The sequence below is a fragment of the Chaetodon trifascialis genome, chromosome 20, assembly GCF_039877785.1.
Source record: "Chaetodon trifascialis isolate fChaTrf1 chromosome 20, fChaTrf1.hap1, whole genome shotgun sequence".
In the NCBI taxonomy this organism is placed as follows: Eukaryota; Metazoa; Chordata; class Actinopteri; order Chaetodontiformes; family Chaetodontidae; genus Chaetodon; species Chaetodon trifascialis.
In genome coordinates, this window is record NC_092075.1 from 17,613,193 (window position 1) to 17,628,105 (window position 14,913).

A 14,913-nucleotide genomic window follows, 5' to 3' on the forward strand; every position below is an offset into this window, starting at 1 on the left:
GAAGAAAACATTGTGACTCGTATGCAGCACATAACACAGAGATGCCTAACGTGTCACCATCAGCACTTTATATCATTATCAGGAGGGAAAGCTTTTGCATAGTTAACTGCAGTCAAAAGACACTTGAATGTAAATGCTGCTTTGCGAATGAGGACATTCTGATGACAGACTCCTGAATATTCCCTCGCTTTAAAATGTCATTTCAGATGTATTTACATTCACACCCAAGACCAAATGTTTGTCTGGCTGCACAGTTTAATCAAACAGTAACATTCTACATGTGTTACGAATTGATAATAATGATTATCATAAAAGAAGTGGATTGAAGACATCACCTTGGAAATGGTGACAATTATTTTGGACTGTTTTCATTCATTTTACAGACTAAAGGAAGAGCAGGGAGTCTCCCTATGGGTGTCAATTAGGTTGAATCAATGTTTTCCACCATTGCACACTAACCCTTCCACAGCTTGACTCAGCATTTCTTTTCAACCACTGTCTGCAAGCAGCATCTTAGTGACTAGTCCGAGAGCCTGCTGGAGGGGACATGAGCTTTTCCCACATTCCAGGGCTGAAAGAGTCACTTAGTGAACCGATCAGTTTATTTGGCTCAGTCAGCAGCAGACAGTGTTGACTATGATCTGTTTATGGAAGAAACAACACAGGATCCTTCCTGTGTTGGAGTCGGCCAGCAGTGGGAGAGCAGGAAGGAAAGAGCTGACAGGACAGGATAGACAGGGAGAGAATGTGGAGGAGACAGGGGACAGGGACACACAAACTGAAAAACACTGTGTCATACCAGGAGGAGATGGGTGAGCAGGTTGGAGAGGAGTGAGAGAAAGCCTGAACAAATACTCCTCTGAAATCCACTGTTCAGAAGGGCTGACCATCAAACCTTAAAACGTTAACTTCTTGTACGTCTGCTCGTGTTTAGATAGCATTTAACATTTGAGAGGGTTGGTCTGTTTTTTTGAATGGAAAATGCTGCAGTCCTCAAAGCAAGGTGTATTGTTTGGTATCTGCACTGAAACTCAAGTGTGGCATCAGCACTAGTGTTTATCTTATCATCCATTCAACAAAGTTTTAGAAGCTTGTTATTTAGAGAAATAAATATGAGTTTCGGAACGCTCTTGTTAAATCTGACACAGGTTTTGTCATCAATAACATGATTTCTAAACATACTTGCTTAAGACAAAAGACTGCCTAAAGCTTTAGGATTTTGTTTTTTGTATTTCTCTGGTTTCTATCTTTGCAGACGGATCTTGTGTAATCAAAATATACATACACAAGATTCTGCATGTTTTCTTGTATGCACAAGATAAAAAAACCTTGAGGAGATCCGTATTTGTGGTTTCAAATAATTTGTCCTTTTTTTTTTCTTTTTTAACTGCGGATATCAGATAACACTCTATGCAACATACGAGATAAGTGCTAGCTAAGGGGGCTCCCATTCCAAATGTGCAGAGAGTCGGTACTTTCCACTGGTTGTCTTGCTTTGCCAAAGTCAACAGACTGGATAACTGTACACAGACAGCCTTTCGGGCACTTGGAAATTGGAATTTGGGAACAAAGACCACATCATAAATAACACACTGAACCCTCTGTTTCAACCTGTACAGGCATGTCATGAAGTTCTGTCATGTCCCTCCACCCCTTCACTTGCTAGTTCCTGCTACTCTTTTTTGTCATTGAATAACCATAAAGAAAAAAATGACAGCGCCCCCTAGCCTCATAAGTACCTGAAATCAATGAGCCTACAACATCATTCCCAGATTCATGATGTCATCATCAACCCTGAACAGACTGATAATAATTATAGAAATGTTGTTACCAGCACACAATCATACCTTCACTCAAACACTGGGGAACTGATGCAGAGGCAGGTATTCATTAGTTTTTTTTATAGCTTTTATAGCTTACAGCTTATTTATTTATTTATTTCATTCTGGCTTGAAACAGAGCGTGTACAAAGCGTTTGAACAACAGACCAACCAACAGCCATGCTGCTTGCAAATAAATGTCTAAATAACTGTAACACAGCCTTAGAGACCTGGGAAAGATGACATGTAATGTACAGTACATCTTCATATTAGCTTAGATCCTTCTCCCCAACAACATTTTCCAGTTCCTCTTGGTGGATCCTGACATGTTCCCAGATGCCCCAAATCTCTCCAGCGTGTTCCAGGTCCACCCAAGGGCCTCCTACTAGTTGGATATACCCTGAAAATGTCCACAGGAGACACCTAGGAGCGATCCTGACGATATTCCGAACCACCTCAAGTTCTCTTCAGATGTCTGAGCTCCTCACTCTATCTGGATGGTTGAGTCCAGTCGCCCTGCAGAGGAAACTCACTGTGGCCACTTGTAACCATGATCTCACTCTTTTGGTCATGACCTAATGGTTATGACCGTAAGTGAGAGATGAAACGTAGGTCGACTGGTAAATTGAAAGCTTTGCCTTCTGACTCGGCACACTCTTCACCACAAAGGCCTGCTACAACGTCCACATTACTGCTGGTGCTGCGTCAGTCCACCTGTCATTCCCACTCACTATTTTACCCTCTTTTGTGAACAAGACAGACAGATTGAACTCCTTCACTCGGGGCAGCATCTCACTTCCAACCTGCAGGGAGCAATGCACTCTTTTCCAGCAGAGAACTATGACCTCGCACTTGAGGTGCTGACTCTCATTTCAGCATCATCACATACAAACCGCCCCAGTGCATGCTGAAGGTCACAGTCTGATGAAGAGCCACATCATCTGCAAAGAGCAGACAAGCAATTCTGCAGTCCCAAACTGGACTCTCAAACCCACTGATTTTAAAACAGATGCAAGCCAGCAGGAAGGTATGGACTTCAGCTTTGTTGGGGTTATCACAGCTTCACCTGAAAACTGTACATCCCTGTAATCCAATAGCACTAGCAAGCAAATTCCCAGCTACACAAAAGCAGCTGTGACAACTGTTTCACAGAGTTGGATTACTTGGTGGCACGGTGGAACTGTGGTAACACTGTTGCCTCACAGCTACAATGTCCTGGGTTCGATTCCCGCTGTGGGCGCCGGGGGTGTGTCCTCCACCATGCCTTCAGTGCCTGCTGCTCGAGGAAAGGGGCCTTTCTGTGTGGAGTTTGCATGTTCTCCCCGTGTTCACCTGGGGTATCCTCCATAAACAACCCCCACTAAAAACATGCAAGAAGATCACCCCCTGACCAATGGTGACGAAAGGAACTGGTCCCCGGGCGCTGGTAGGCTGGCAGCCCACCGAAGAAGGACAACCAGGATGGGTCAAATGCGGAGAAATAATTTTACTAAGCATGGCGTGTGTGCAGTCTGCCCCCTGTAGCATGTGTGTGCGGTGATTAATAAAGTATATCTTCTTCTTCTTCTTAACAAGCATAACAACTTTGAAATGTGTCAAATAATCTCTTCAGAAACATCAGTTATTATTATTAACCAGTAAAATGCATGACTGAAAAATGAAATGTTGGCATACGCCCTGCTTTTGTTCTCATTTTAAAGTCAAGTCTTGTTCTGTGACACACATTTGAGAAAACACCTCCATTAGCCTGCAGACAAACAAGCACACAACCTTGCCTCTTATGAAATAAAAACAATTACGGATGGATAAACATGGACTGTGTTGGCGGATGATTTGCATTTGTACTGTACGTGTGTGTGCATGTGTGTGTGCATGTGTTTGCATATTGTGTTGTGTGGGCTCACGAGGGAGGAGATCATTTTGTTAGAGTATGCTTGGGCAGCAAGGATGAAGAAATCACCTTGTTGGGAGCTGCACACGTCAAACAACGGTCCCAATGCAGAAATGCTTTGTAGTCCTCTCTCTCACACACACACACACACACACACACACACACACACACACACACACACACACACACACACACACACACACACACACACACAAAGAGAGCTGTGTTTCCATCGCTTCAGAGGACAGCACATTGACTTACATTCATTTCCTGGAGACTTACCCTAACCATAAGCACTACTTCCTGAACCCTAACCTAAACCCAAGTCTTCACCCTAAAATTCAATGAGTTACATTATGAGGACTTGCATTTTGTTCCAAAAAGGAAGGCGAGTCCCCACACTGTGACTATGCAATCAGATTTATGTCCCCACAACGTCAGTAATACACATCCACACACATAAAAGTGCACACCCACTCCAAAGACTGAAGTGAACAGATGAAAGCGTTTTCAAAGGAACACTAGTGTTTACTTGTGATTCAGAGGACTTTTACAGACATGCTATTTGTTACGCTATGCATGTGTAAATGCTTGCATGCACCCAAAGAAGAGAGCAAAAGATCCAGAGAAAGATGGGTAGAAACAACACAGAGGGAGGGTGTGTGAGAGCCAGACAGCAGTTTCACCTATTAATCTTGTGACATGTTACTACCTGCTTTACTTCTGCAGCTTCACGCATTATCTTCTCCTCTCCGTCCTCCTCTGACTCAACTCTGCATGTGTATCTTTTTCTCAACCACACTCATGCAGAAAATATTACAGCATTTGAGGTAAAACTTGAAATGATGGTGGCTCTGCGTGCAGTTGTTTGGCACTTTCTGATTGAAATGGTTTAATGATAAATAGATTGCACAAAATGCTTCTTTGACCTGGCAACACCTTTAACAACCCTTTGATGATGAGATAACACCCGAGCCAGCTCCACTCGCTAATAAAGAGAAGGTTATAAAGATAAAGATGGCATGTAACAATGTTTTTCCTACCTCTGGTAGTATTCATCTGTCTGGTTCGCAAAAAAACAACAACAGAGAAACTTGAGTTTCTGGACCTCAAGAACATAATCTTTGGTTTCCAGAAGTGGTTTCCACATGCAAGTACGCCTGCCAGCATACGCACACAAACACCACTGCAATGCTGAAGAACATCCTAACTGAGGCTAAAATGACTGAATCAACAGTTTCTGCAAAGCACAAGTCTGGGGGACCTAAATGGCAACTCAAAAATAAAAACCAGCAAGTCTTCTCCCTCTTCCTGAGTTGTATTTTGGACCTTGGACGCGTTGCCAAACTACATCTAGCAATGACATTCTTATAATCTCAAGAAAGCATCTTCAGATTCATGAGAGTGTTCCAGCCACTTCCAGCACTGTTCCTCCTCTTCCCTCTGCTCCCATGCCTTGTTGAAATAATCACACAGACCTGCACAGTTCACAGTGGGAGGCTGGAGCAATCTGAGACTTAAATAGCAGTCAGTCCCAAACTTATACAAACATGCTCCCCTTTGGGAAACCTACTTATTATGTCTGAGAAATAGGCCTGCAGCCGAGATGGGATTCAGGGGAACTCTTCAAACAGAGCAGAGCGACAAAGCACTGATATGAATGAGAACCTTTGTTTTAATTTAATTTGACACAGTGGATCTCTCTCTTCAGGTCAGTCTGACAGCTCAGTTTAAAGATAGTTTGATCTCCAGCACATGAGCATGAAGTTTCAGACAGTTCTGACACCAAGAGAGAGAAAAGCACATAAGAGCTTCTTACAAGCTGTAAACATGCTGAATGAGAGCTGCTGTTCCACTGGATTTGTTACGTAAGTTTATAAAAGCAAATAAATGAGCAGATTGGAAGCTCACTGAATGATGATCAATACATAAATTATCTTTAAAATAGAATACAAGTTGATGTATTAAAGTTGCCTTAAAGATGTCGTTAAAGACTGCATAATAGCTCTATTCAGTTTTTAGAAACTTTAAGGAAAGTTTCAGTTTCGGATATGAATAAAGTGACTTTTTAAGGAACTTCAGCTTATGGGAAATTGCCTCCTTTCGTCCCTCAGCTGCAGCTGGGGCGCTCTGCTCTTACCTGTAATCATCTCCCGCCTGCCCTCATCCAGGTGAGAGGAAACCACGTCCCCCATGGCTACAGGAGCGCCTCACAGATCCTGCAAATATCCGCTGGTTACGGGTCGTATTTAAGGTGAATATAGGTGTTGGTGATAATTCCAGCAGTCTCAAATAAAACGCTTCACTTCCCTCCTGAGAGACGCACGACACGAGGGCTGCTGCGTGTCTCCAAGGACCAGAGGAGGAGGACTGAGACGAGGTGACAACTCCCCGCCGGTGAGGAGCGGGAGGAGGTGAACACTGGCCTGGTTCACAGTGGCAGGACACACCCTCTGGGAGTCATCACTGGTCCAACGTGTTCAGTCGGCCTTGCCAAGGGTGTGGCCTGAGATTAATAGACTTCTAGCATACTTACTGCATGTGAGTGACACTTGTGTGCAGCCCGACTTTACTCTGCCTCACACTTCTAACTTACAGTATGAATATGACATTTAAAACACTAACTTCCAGAATTAAGCCTGAAATAAGATGAATGCTATCAGAGGTTTTGCACTGTGAGAGAGACGGTTCACCGTATTTATGGATAGATGCCCAGTGTGTGCGTTGTCCTGCAGAAAGACGCATGCTGCCCTCTTGTGGACGCTTTGTGTTTCGGCTGTTAAATATTGATATAGGCCTGAAACCTCTGCAGAAAACCTCATTCACATGCTTCACTTTAGCGAACCTGTGATACAAATCCAATAACTCACTCCATTTTTATATATCAAATGCAGCAAATAGGTGTGAAATAAGTCAACCTTTAAGGGAAAAACATGCGCAATGTTATCAATGATGAACAACGAATTCACCATTAGAATTTTCTCAGAATATTCTTATTACAATATAATATGTGAGCAAGCTTATTGTTTATTTGGATCTCCATATTAAGAAAATCAACAAATGTTTACTCTTCAATGTCATAAAGTACATCATGGTTAATGGTTTTATCGTTCCCATGAATTTCTTTTATCAAGCAAAAACGCCAGTACTGGTTTAAGCGTCTCAAATGTTTCAGTATTTCTCTTTAATATTTCTATAAACTCAATATATGTTGGCTTCGCTTTTTCAGAGAACCTAAGCAACATGTAAACATCACAATGGGCTCTGGGAATTCTCACTGTTGCCTTTTTATTGCCACATTCAATAATGTTATGATATTACTACTTAAACCAAACAAAGCCAAATGAAATCAACACATGGTCAACACATGAAATAGACGTTTGTAGGGTTTTCACCTGCATGCTTTATATAAGCCTACGTACAGACAATGATTGAATGGCGTGTTTCTGGAGGGTAGGTCACAAACTATCTTTCCTGAATGATGTAAGGATTAATGACGGATTTAAGAACAAGTGGCCTTCAAGGCTGAAATAAGAAGTTGGGAGAAGCTACTAAGTCGCAGTTGTATCCAAACGTCAAACACCACCAATGAGAGGCTGATGCGGAAGGATACGCAGTGACGTTTCCAACCGGAGGCTCCTCCGCAGCGATGTGAAGGGGGGAGAGAGAGGGAGAGAGGGAGGAAGCAGAGAGAGAATAGTCAGTGCAACACTCAGCAGCATCATGGCACCTATCGGATTAAAGGCGGTGGTCGGCGAAAGTAAGAATCTTTTTTTTATTTTTTTGAATTTATTGCTCTGAATTTGTTCGCGTAAAAGCGGTTTTGTTTGCGTGACTGCGTTTTTCCAGGCTGCGGGTGTCCGCTTGTGCATCAGGGTGATGATGGTGATGATGAAGGTTGTGCTGTTGGTGTTCCATTGTATCCCTATTGTAAACCACGGCCGTGTAGTGAGGGAGCTGTAGAGAGCCTGCAGAGGCAGGTTGGGCTCCTGCGGTGCGGATGCGCAATAGCAGTTCAAGCGGCGGAGACCTGGAAATTGCTTTAACAAGCGCTGTTTAGCCCGCTGACGGAAAACGTAGGCACCCTTCTCCAGAAGGATGCAGAAAGCCTGGAGGCAAATGTAGCCCACATATGTCCTTTTAGCCACAATCAGCGTTGATTTCAGGAATGATCCGCGCTGCATTGAAGCTGCAACACAAACTGTTCCACTAGGATGCGGCGGACTCGTGCTCCTCACGGTCAGCTAATTACAGCCAATAATCGAATGTAATGGCTTTGGCTCTAAAAGGACTGGAGATTAACGCTCTCCGTCCGTGGGATTCCCTGAATTCAGCAGTGCCTCACCCCTCGGATGGAGCATGAATCGGTTGCGTAAAACACCCTTTCTTAACCGGAGCTCTTCAGAACTGAATCAAGCTTCTGTCAGCTCCGCTTCATATTAATGGCGGATTGTATGCACGACGAGAAAGTTGCCTAAAAAAGGTCGCCACGCAAGAAATTCCGCATTAGCTGTACACATGATGCCGTCCACTAACGATCAGCGAATGCCCTTTCATCATCTTCATCATCATCATCATGCCCTTTACTGGCGGTGCGCCACCGATCAAACCCAGTCTGTGTAATCATCAGGACGCTGTAGACTCGACTGCCCAGAATGTGATTTTGTCATGTAGACTCGTTTATTTCTGCGGATGCTCCGGCAGCGTCGGTGTGTGGTGCTGATGCAGGCCGGAACATGGAGGCGCAGCTCGATGCTCCTCAGCAGGGTCATCTGGGTGCAAGTGCTGGTGGTCGTAACAATGCCAGGCAGGCCTTTATAGCAAAGACCCAAAGACAACGCTTAACGTGGAGCCAGGTGTCCAATACATCACTCAGGTTTTCCGTCATTTGTTCGGCCGCACGTTCTCCTCGTCGTCGGCATCGTGCCCTGCCCGTGCTGCAGGATTTGCTTCATTTGATGTCTGTTGTTCAGCTTATTGATTCGGTTTCAAATGTCACTACAAAAATTCAGCCACTGGCTCTTGCGCCTCTCTCTCTGGCAGTAAGATTGATGAATCTCTAATTTGCGTAAATCCTACCAGGCTGTATCACGTTTTTCACCCGTCCTGCTGCACCCCAGGCTCCATCATGCATACATAGACATCCACTTCCTCGGTCACACTGATTTTCAGTATTGTTTTCCTATGACATGATGGAGGGTGAAAGGGTTTGTGCTCTGGCTGAGAATCAGGCCTCCCACATGGAGCAAGAGTTGAGCCTGAACCACCACCGATTTAAATCTCCAAAATGTAAATTCACGCTGAAACCAAGCTTACAATGCCATATTATATAATCAAAAGAATGAAACATTGCTGCGGTATTTGTGGTATATAAAACTGTGACTCTTCATCAGGATTGCGGACATGGCTGAAAACAATTATATAATATAATGTATGTATTTTTACATCATGTCACAATATTTAGAAATAAGACCAATTCACCTGCACAGTGATCAAATTTATGTTCCAGTTATTAAAAAAACATCCTTTACAGGTGGCAAACAAAACCTTTATGGATTCATTCTGTTATTTTTAATTAGTTTGTTGGAATTGTTGATTTTAACTATGGAATTTTGTTAATCAATAACATTATATGATCATGTTATCATGATAATGATGATACTGGATTATTGGCCAGCCTGGCTGTGGAGTTAAAGCAGCTTTATTTAATAGGTAATTAGTCAATATTCTTTGCCCTACTGCTATACAGTGGTTAAGGTGAGAAGTAGTGTTAGTGTGAGCCCAGACCTGCATTTTATGTTCTGCATCACTGCATCGTGCTTATGACGAGATTTTCTGTAATATGGCTGCATTTCTGGATATAAGGCCATGAGATATCTGTGCACCTACAGCATTATACAATACAGCATGCCAAATAATCTTGAATGTTCTGCATTATTTAATTACTTCGGCCTTGTGACTGGCAATTACATAACCCAGTTTGTAAAAGTAAAGGCAGGCACATGCAGCCGCTCAGTGCCGTGCGAGTCGTCTTTTCCAGAACAATGTAAACGCCAATGCATGTTTCCCAGTAGGTAAAGGCTGGGACGCAGCAGGCAACACCTGCGCCCTGTTTGGCTGAGGTGAAGCTGGGATGGGATTGGTGGAGGTGGTGGGGGCAAAAAGGGAGGGCAACACTATCGTGGGTCCTCTCTGCAGCAGTGGCTTCAGCAGCCAGGATGAAGGAGGGGGATGGGCAGCAAGCAGAGCTTCACCCTCCCCTTTCAGGACTGTATATGAGCATCAGTCCCAGAGAGCAACAGAAGGAAAATAAAGCTGAATGATGAGGATCTCAGCAGCCAGCAATAACCCAAGCTGGTAGATATTGAAATCAGAACGGCGCTGCTCCTCGTGTTGATGACGCTCAGGGAGTACAACAGCTCTTCTGGTAAATTGCAACCAAATGATTAAAAGAAATGTTCTGTTTTTAACATTCAGGGGTGAACACTGCACAGTGTAATACATATAGGGCTTGTGCTGATGTTCGTGTTGGTCCGTCTATTCCTTATATTTCTCAAGAGGCACGGTGGCTTATATGGATACAATCTTGTTTCACACAATATGTAATTTCCTCTCTTGATAATGATGTAGTAGTACATTTTGGGGAAACTAAAGTGTGAAAGTTGTTATAGATAAAGTTGCTAAATCGGAACATTGACTGAAATATGTAGCTCAAAAATCAAGATATGTCGTCACATTCTGCAAAAATCCCTTAAATCCAAAACTGTGACCATAAGCAGATCGATATAGTCTCACTATATATATGTATATATATGTATATATGTATATATATAGTAAAATTGCCCTAGCCTTCTTTCATACATTCATTGTCTACTTGCTGATTCCTGTTCAGGGTCTTGATGTTCATCCTGCACATGTAGTGCTGTCAAATCAGCACTCAGCATTCAGCAGTAATATCCCAGTAAGGATTGATCACCATGCTGTAGTCGCCTAACAGGTGCAAGTAATTCAGAGACAAAATATGCCCACTGAGCAGAAACGAAGGTGGAGAAACAGCAGCCTGACTGGAACCAGGGATGTTGTGATTTCATGCCACAGTCTTACACCCACTGAGTACTTACTGGGTACACTTTTATGTACTGTTGTTTCTTTCAGTCTTGTCTGTTGTTGCAAGACTTTGAAACCATTCAAGCACTAATTGGACATTTTGAAAAACTCTTTTGCTTTCTTGACGAGAATGAGAAAAAGAAATTGATACCGCTGTCAGGACGTGGTCGGCCCAGCGTGGCAGATATATGGAAGTAGAGGAAAACAGCCGGCCTGGCTCAGCCGAAAGCTCAGTTTCTTGGCAGACAAAAGCCTGGCGCAGTGACAAGGCAGATTCCCAGAGTCTTGGTGTCACAGTGAGTTTGCCTGGTTTGATATGGTTAAAATCAAAACCCCTCGTTAGTGATCGAATGTGGAAACCTGAACTATGTATGGAATGCACAGATGATATTCAGCTTGCTAATTACTGATTTTTAAAGGTGTTGGTTTGGTTTATTTTGATCCCAAAAGAGCCCATCTCACTGTTTCCCCCCTTGTTCAGCCTTTGTGCTAAGCTACTCTTACCACATGTTGACTCTAGCTCTGTACCTAAAACACAGATTAATAACAGACTAATACTGAGCTTCTCATTTAACTCTTTGAAAGGAAGCAAATGAGCACACTTTCCAAAATATTGACCCATTCCTTTAAGTGTGCGATTGCTTGTGATGAGTCAGTTCAGTCTTCTTTGCTCGGGCAGCAGGCAGGCTGGTGTGTATTCACTGCTCTCTGTGAAGGCCTTTGTAGCAGAGAAGGAAGGACAAAGGTGAAACAGAGGAGGACGCATGCACGCACTTGGTTGCACACAAACGCACACTCACACGCACAAAGCTTTCCTCTGACCTTGGAAGCATCACTGAACCAGAGCATCACACACTCGTCTGGGTTCAGTGTCTGACGCAGTGCCTGCTGCCCCTGAGGCTCCATGTAGCATCAGCAAATACACATGCTGCGCACACACACAGGCTCCCAAATAAATCCATGGAAAATGTCATGTCGCCGTGGTTACAGAGCATGATGGGCCGGCTGAAATAGAGCTTTCTAATGCAGAGCGGCTCATAATCTTAATGAATTCCCCTTCCCTTTCACTGAGGAAGAGTGCTGTGTCAGAGCTGGCAGACATCCTCCTCCTCCTCCCACTCTTCTCAGCAGCACGTGACTGCTCTCTCCATCCTCCCTTTGCATACATACACACATGTGCAGCTGAGACATTTTTAACACAGCGTTACAGAAATATCCACGTAAAGATGATCGGCGCACTGCGAAAGCCAAGCAGCATCAGCCGAGACGCTCTCGTCCTCCAGTGACAAAAACAAAACAAGCAGACGCACATTAAGGAGAAAGAAGGGAAGGATAGCATGACATGACCGTGACGTGACAAAGGGGTACGGTCTCTCTGGCTGGTTTTCTTTTGAGCACTGAACAGAAACTGTTGGATGTATAAATGAATTTCATATCAAGCTGATGGTTTCTTACAGCTTCCTGCACTCGTGCGTCTGAGACAAAAACAATTAGCTGATTAATCGGTTAAATAAAATAATTAATCAGTGACCATTTTGATAAGTGATCATCTTTAAAGTCATGGTGAGATGGCCATTAGGGCACCATAATCTTCCCTAATGTGTTGCATTTCCAATCAAAATGGAGTATTTGTGGTATAATTAAAAAGGGATTTGATGAATTTGTGCAGGGATTTCATTTGATCGCTCATAACGTGTCTGCTGTAGAAAGTCTGGAGTCTCTGGAGAAGTGATTTGGAGTTGTGGAGGACTGTTGGCCTCCACCCACACCTTCTTCACCTGCAGTATTAGAAATGAAGAAATTAGACTGCAGCCACACTCTCCTGGAAACAGTTTTCACCATGTGACTCCAACGCACACCTCCAAACCTCCAAAAAGGTTTGATTTGAGTTAGCTGGTTGCATCAAATGACATTTGATTGAATAAATCAATGTGTACAACCTACAGTGCAGGATGAGTCTGAAATATTTTCATATATACCGTATATGCACGCATATTCTGACATTTAACAGATGCCAAGAGACAAATTTGTGCAGGGATGCAGGTTAAGAATTGATTTCACTGTATCTTTAAGTCATGGTTTCTGTAAAAATATCAAACATTTCCTGCTTCAGGCTTCTCCAGTGTGAGTATTTTTAATGAAATACCTTTATGTTTTTGACAAAATAAGCAATTTGCACCTCTTAGTACTTCTCAGTTAAAATGTCCTCATTGGTGCATTATGTCCTCTTTGACTGAGTTTGACTACAAAGAGCCTCTGGTCTTGCTGCTCTGAGAAAGTGGACATGCAGTAAGTAGGTCAGTGCTCACACAATCAAATGTGTTGAAAAGAAGAAGATGCCTCCTCATGTGAAAAGAATGATTTAGTGATATCATACCTACTAAAATAATTCTAACTGGGGGCGTGTAGTGGGAGTGTTACAACACAGAGTTTTGCACAGTAGCCAGCAATCAGTCAACTGGTTGTCACTGACCTCATTCCACAAGAAAAGGGTAGCAATCTTTAAATTTGTGGCATTTTGTGTGTGAAATAAATGCAGTATTTTGAATAAATGTGCGTAACATTCATTAAATGTGCGTAACAATGCATACAAACTGAAGAAAGATAGATGAAAATACGTACAAGCCTCAATAAACTAAATCTTGGTTTCTGGTTAAAATCATGCTGACGCTGACCAGTCGGTCAACTGTTCACATCATCCTCTGGTAGCAGCACTCAGCTAGTTTGGAAAACCCTTTGACATCCAGGTGGTACAGAGGGAAAACACACCCTGCAGACCACACACAGCCTGCAGCATGCATGCATGTAGGTGATTTGTTCATTTTTAACATGGGGGATGGCCCTAACCCTAACCTCATAGTAAAGACTACATCTGTAGTGATGTCTCCCCTCAAATATTTTGTTATGGAGGTGTCTTGGTCTGGGGGTGTATTTTTTCAGCAGCACAGATGCTACTGAATGAGCCTACACAGGCAGCAGCAGTGTGTCTGCAATTACAAACCCGTCTGCGACGTCAGCACCATGGAAAGCGCCACGGGTTTATCAATACGCAGCACAGTGAGGCTACTGATGTTTCAGAGCCACGGTCAGGGCCGTAGATTCCAAAACACACCTGTCAGATAAAGGATCAATGAGTCAGGAAGACACAACCACCATATTCAATTAAAAAGGAGAGGAGGGATGGCAGGTGAACAAGGTGGATGCTTTGTGGTCATTTTGCTAACACGGGATGAAATTCCCCCTCGCCCGCCTTCAAATCACCGACTGCCTGTTCAGTTTCCCTTCATAGAAGCTGCTAGCTGTCAGGTGAACAGAGGTGGCTGACAACTCCATGTGTGCCACAAGTGTGTTGAAAACCACTTGGCCAAAACGTCTGCCTTCTTGTGCATGTTGCTGTGGTTGATCTCTGTGCCTGAGCAGGTATTAATCTGGTGTCTTGAGACATCCAAAGCATGTTAATATGGTGGCTGTTTCTGTTATCGCTGCTAGGCTCACCATGTTGGAGCCATTATGTCATTATGCCCCTGGATTAATCTCGTTATTCTCCTTCTTCTATTATTCTACTCTCACTCTTTTGGATTGTTTAATGTTCCATTTGTATTCATTTATCTATCTATCTAGTACCCCACCTGGCTTTTGTGTTGAGAATTGCATGGGGAAAGGAGGGGCTATGTTCAGGTGTGTCACGTTAAATAGACAGGAAGTAGGAAATGGGTGGTGGGGGGGAAATGTTTGGTGAGGAATACAGTTTTGCATTCTTTGAGTTGCCCTAATTATTTTTGTTGGAAGTGTTTGATAAATACTTGTTATTTTTTCAACATGACTTGGACTTTGTGGACTCTTCTTGGACGTGTACCTAGTCCCACCAACAATGGAAACAGAATGGGATGGAAAGCAAAACAGCCGATACACAGCACCTTTGAAAACGCACAGGTTTGACTCATGCCTGCACTGTTGTCACGTGGGCTCATGTGGCCTCTTATGTCTTTTGAATCTGCTCAGATTTTTTATGGTGCGTTTTTGTAAACTTCATGAGAATTAGCCGGCATACTGCAAACACAGATCAGTCCACTATCATTAATATACAGTACATAT

The 14,913-nt window shown here is 43.3% G+C and overlaps 2 protein-coding genes across 3 annotated transcripts in view; one reads left to right on the forward strand and one right to left on the reverse strand.

Annotated features, from left to right (window-relative positions):
* The window catches only part of niban2a (niban apoptosis regulator 2a), a 30,231-nt gene extending 24,169 nt beyond the window's left edge, over nt 1-6,062 (reverse strand). Inside the window, exon 1 of the mRNA XM_070989389.1 lies at nt 5,852-6,062. Within this exon, the coding sequence (XP_070845490.1) occupies nt 5,852-5,906 (55 nt within the window). The 5' untranslated portion in view covers nt 5,907-6,062. The remainder of the gene's footprint in view (nt 1-5,851) is intronic.
* A 1,294-nt stretch (nt 6,063-7,356) lies between these two features.
* The window catches only part of stxbp1a (syntaxin binding protein 1a), a 29,202-nt gene continuing 21,645 nt past the window's right edge, over nt 7,357-14,913 (forward strand). Inside the window, exon 1 of one of the 2 annotated variants that reach the window (XM_070989082.1) lies at nt 7,357-7,471. In XM_070989082.1, coding sequence (XP_070845183.1) covers nt 7,435-7,471 — 37 coding nt within the window. In that variant the 5' untranslated portion in view covers nt 7,357-7,434. The remainder of the gene's footprint in view (nt 7,472-14,913) is intronic. The other variant, XM_070989083.1, reaches the window with a different exon arrangement.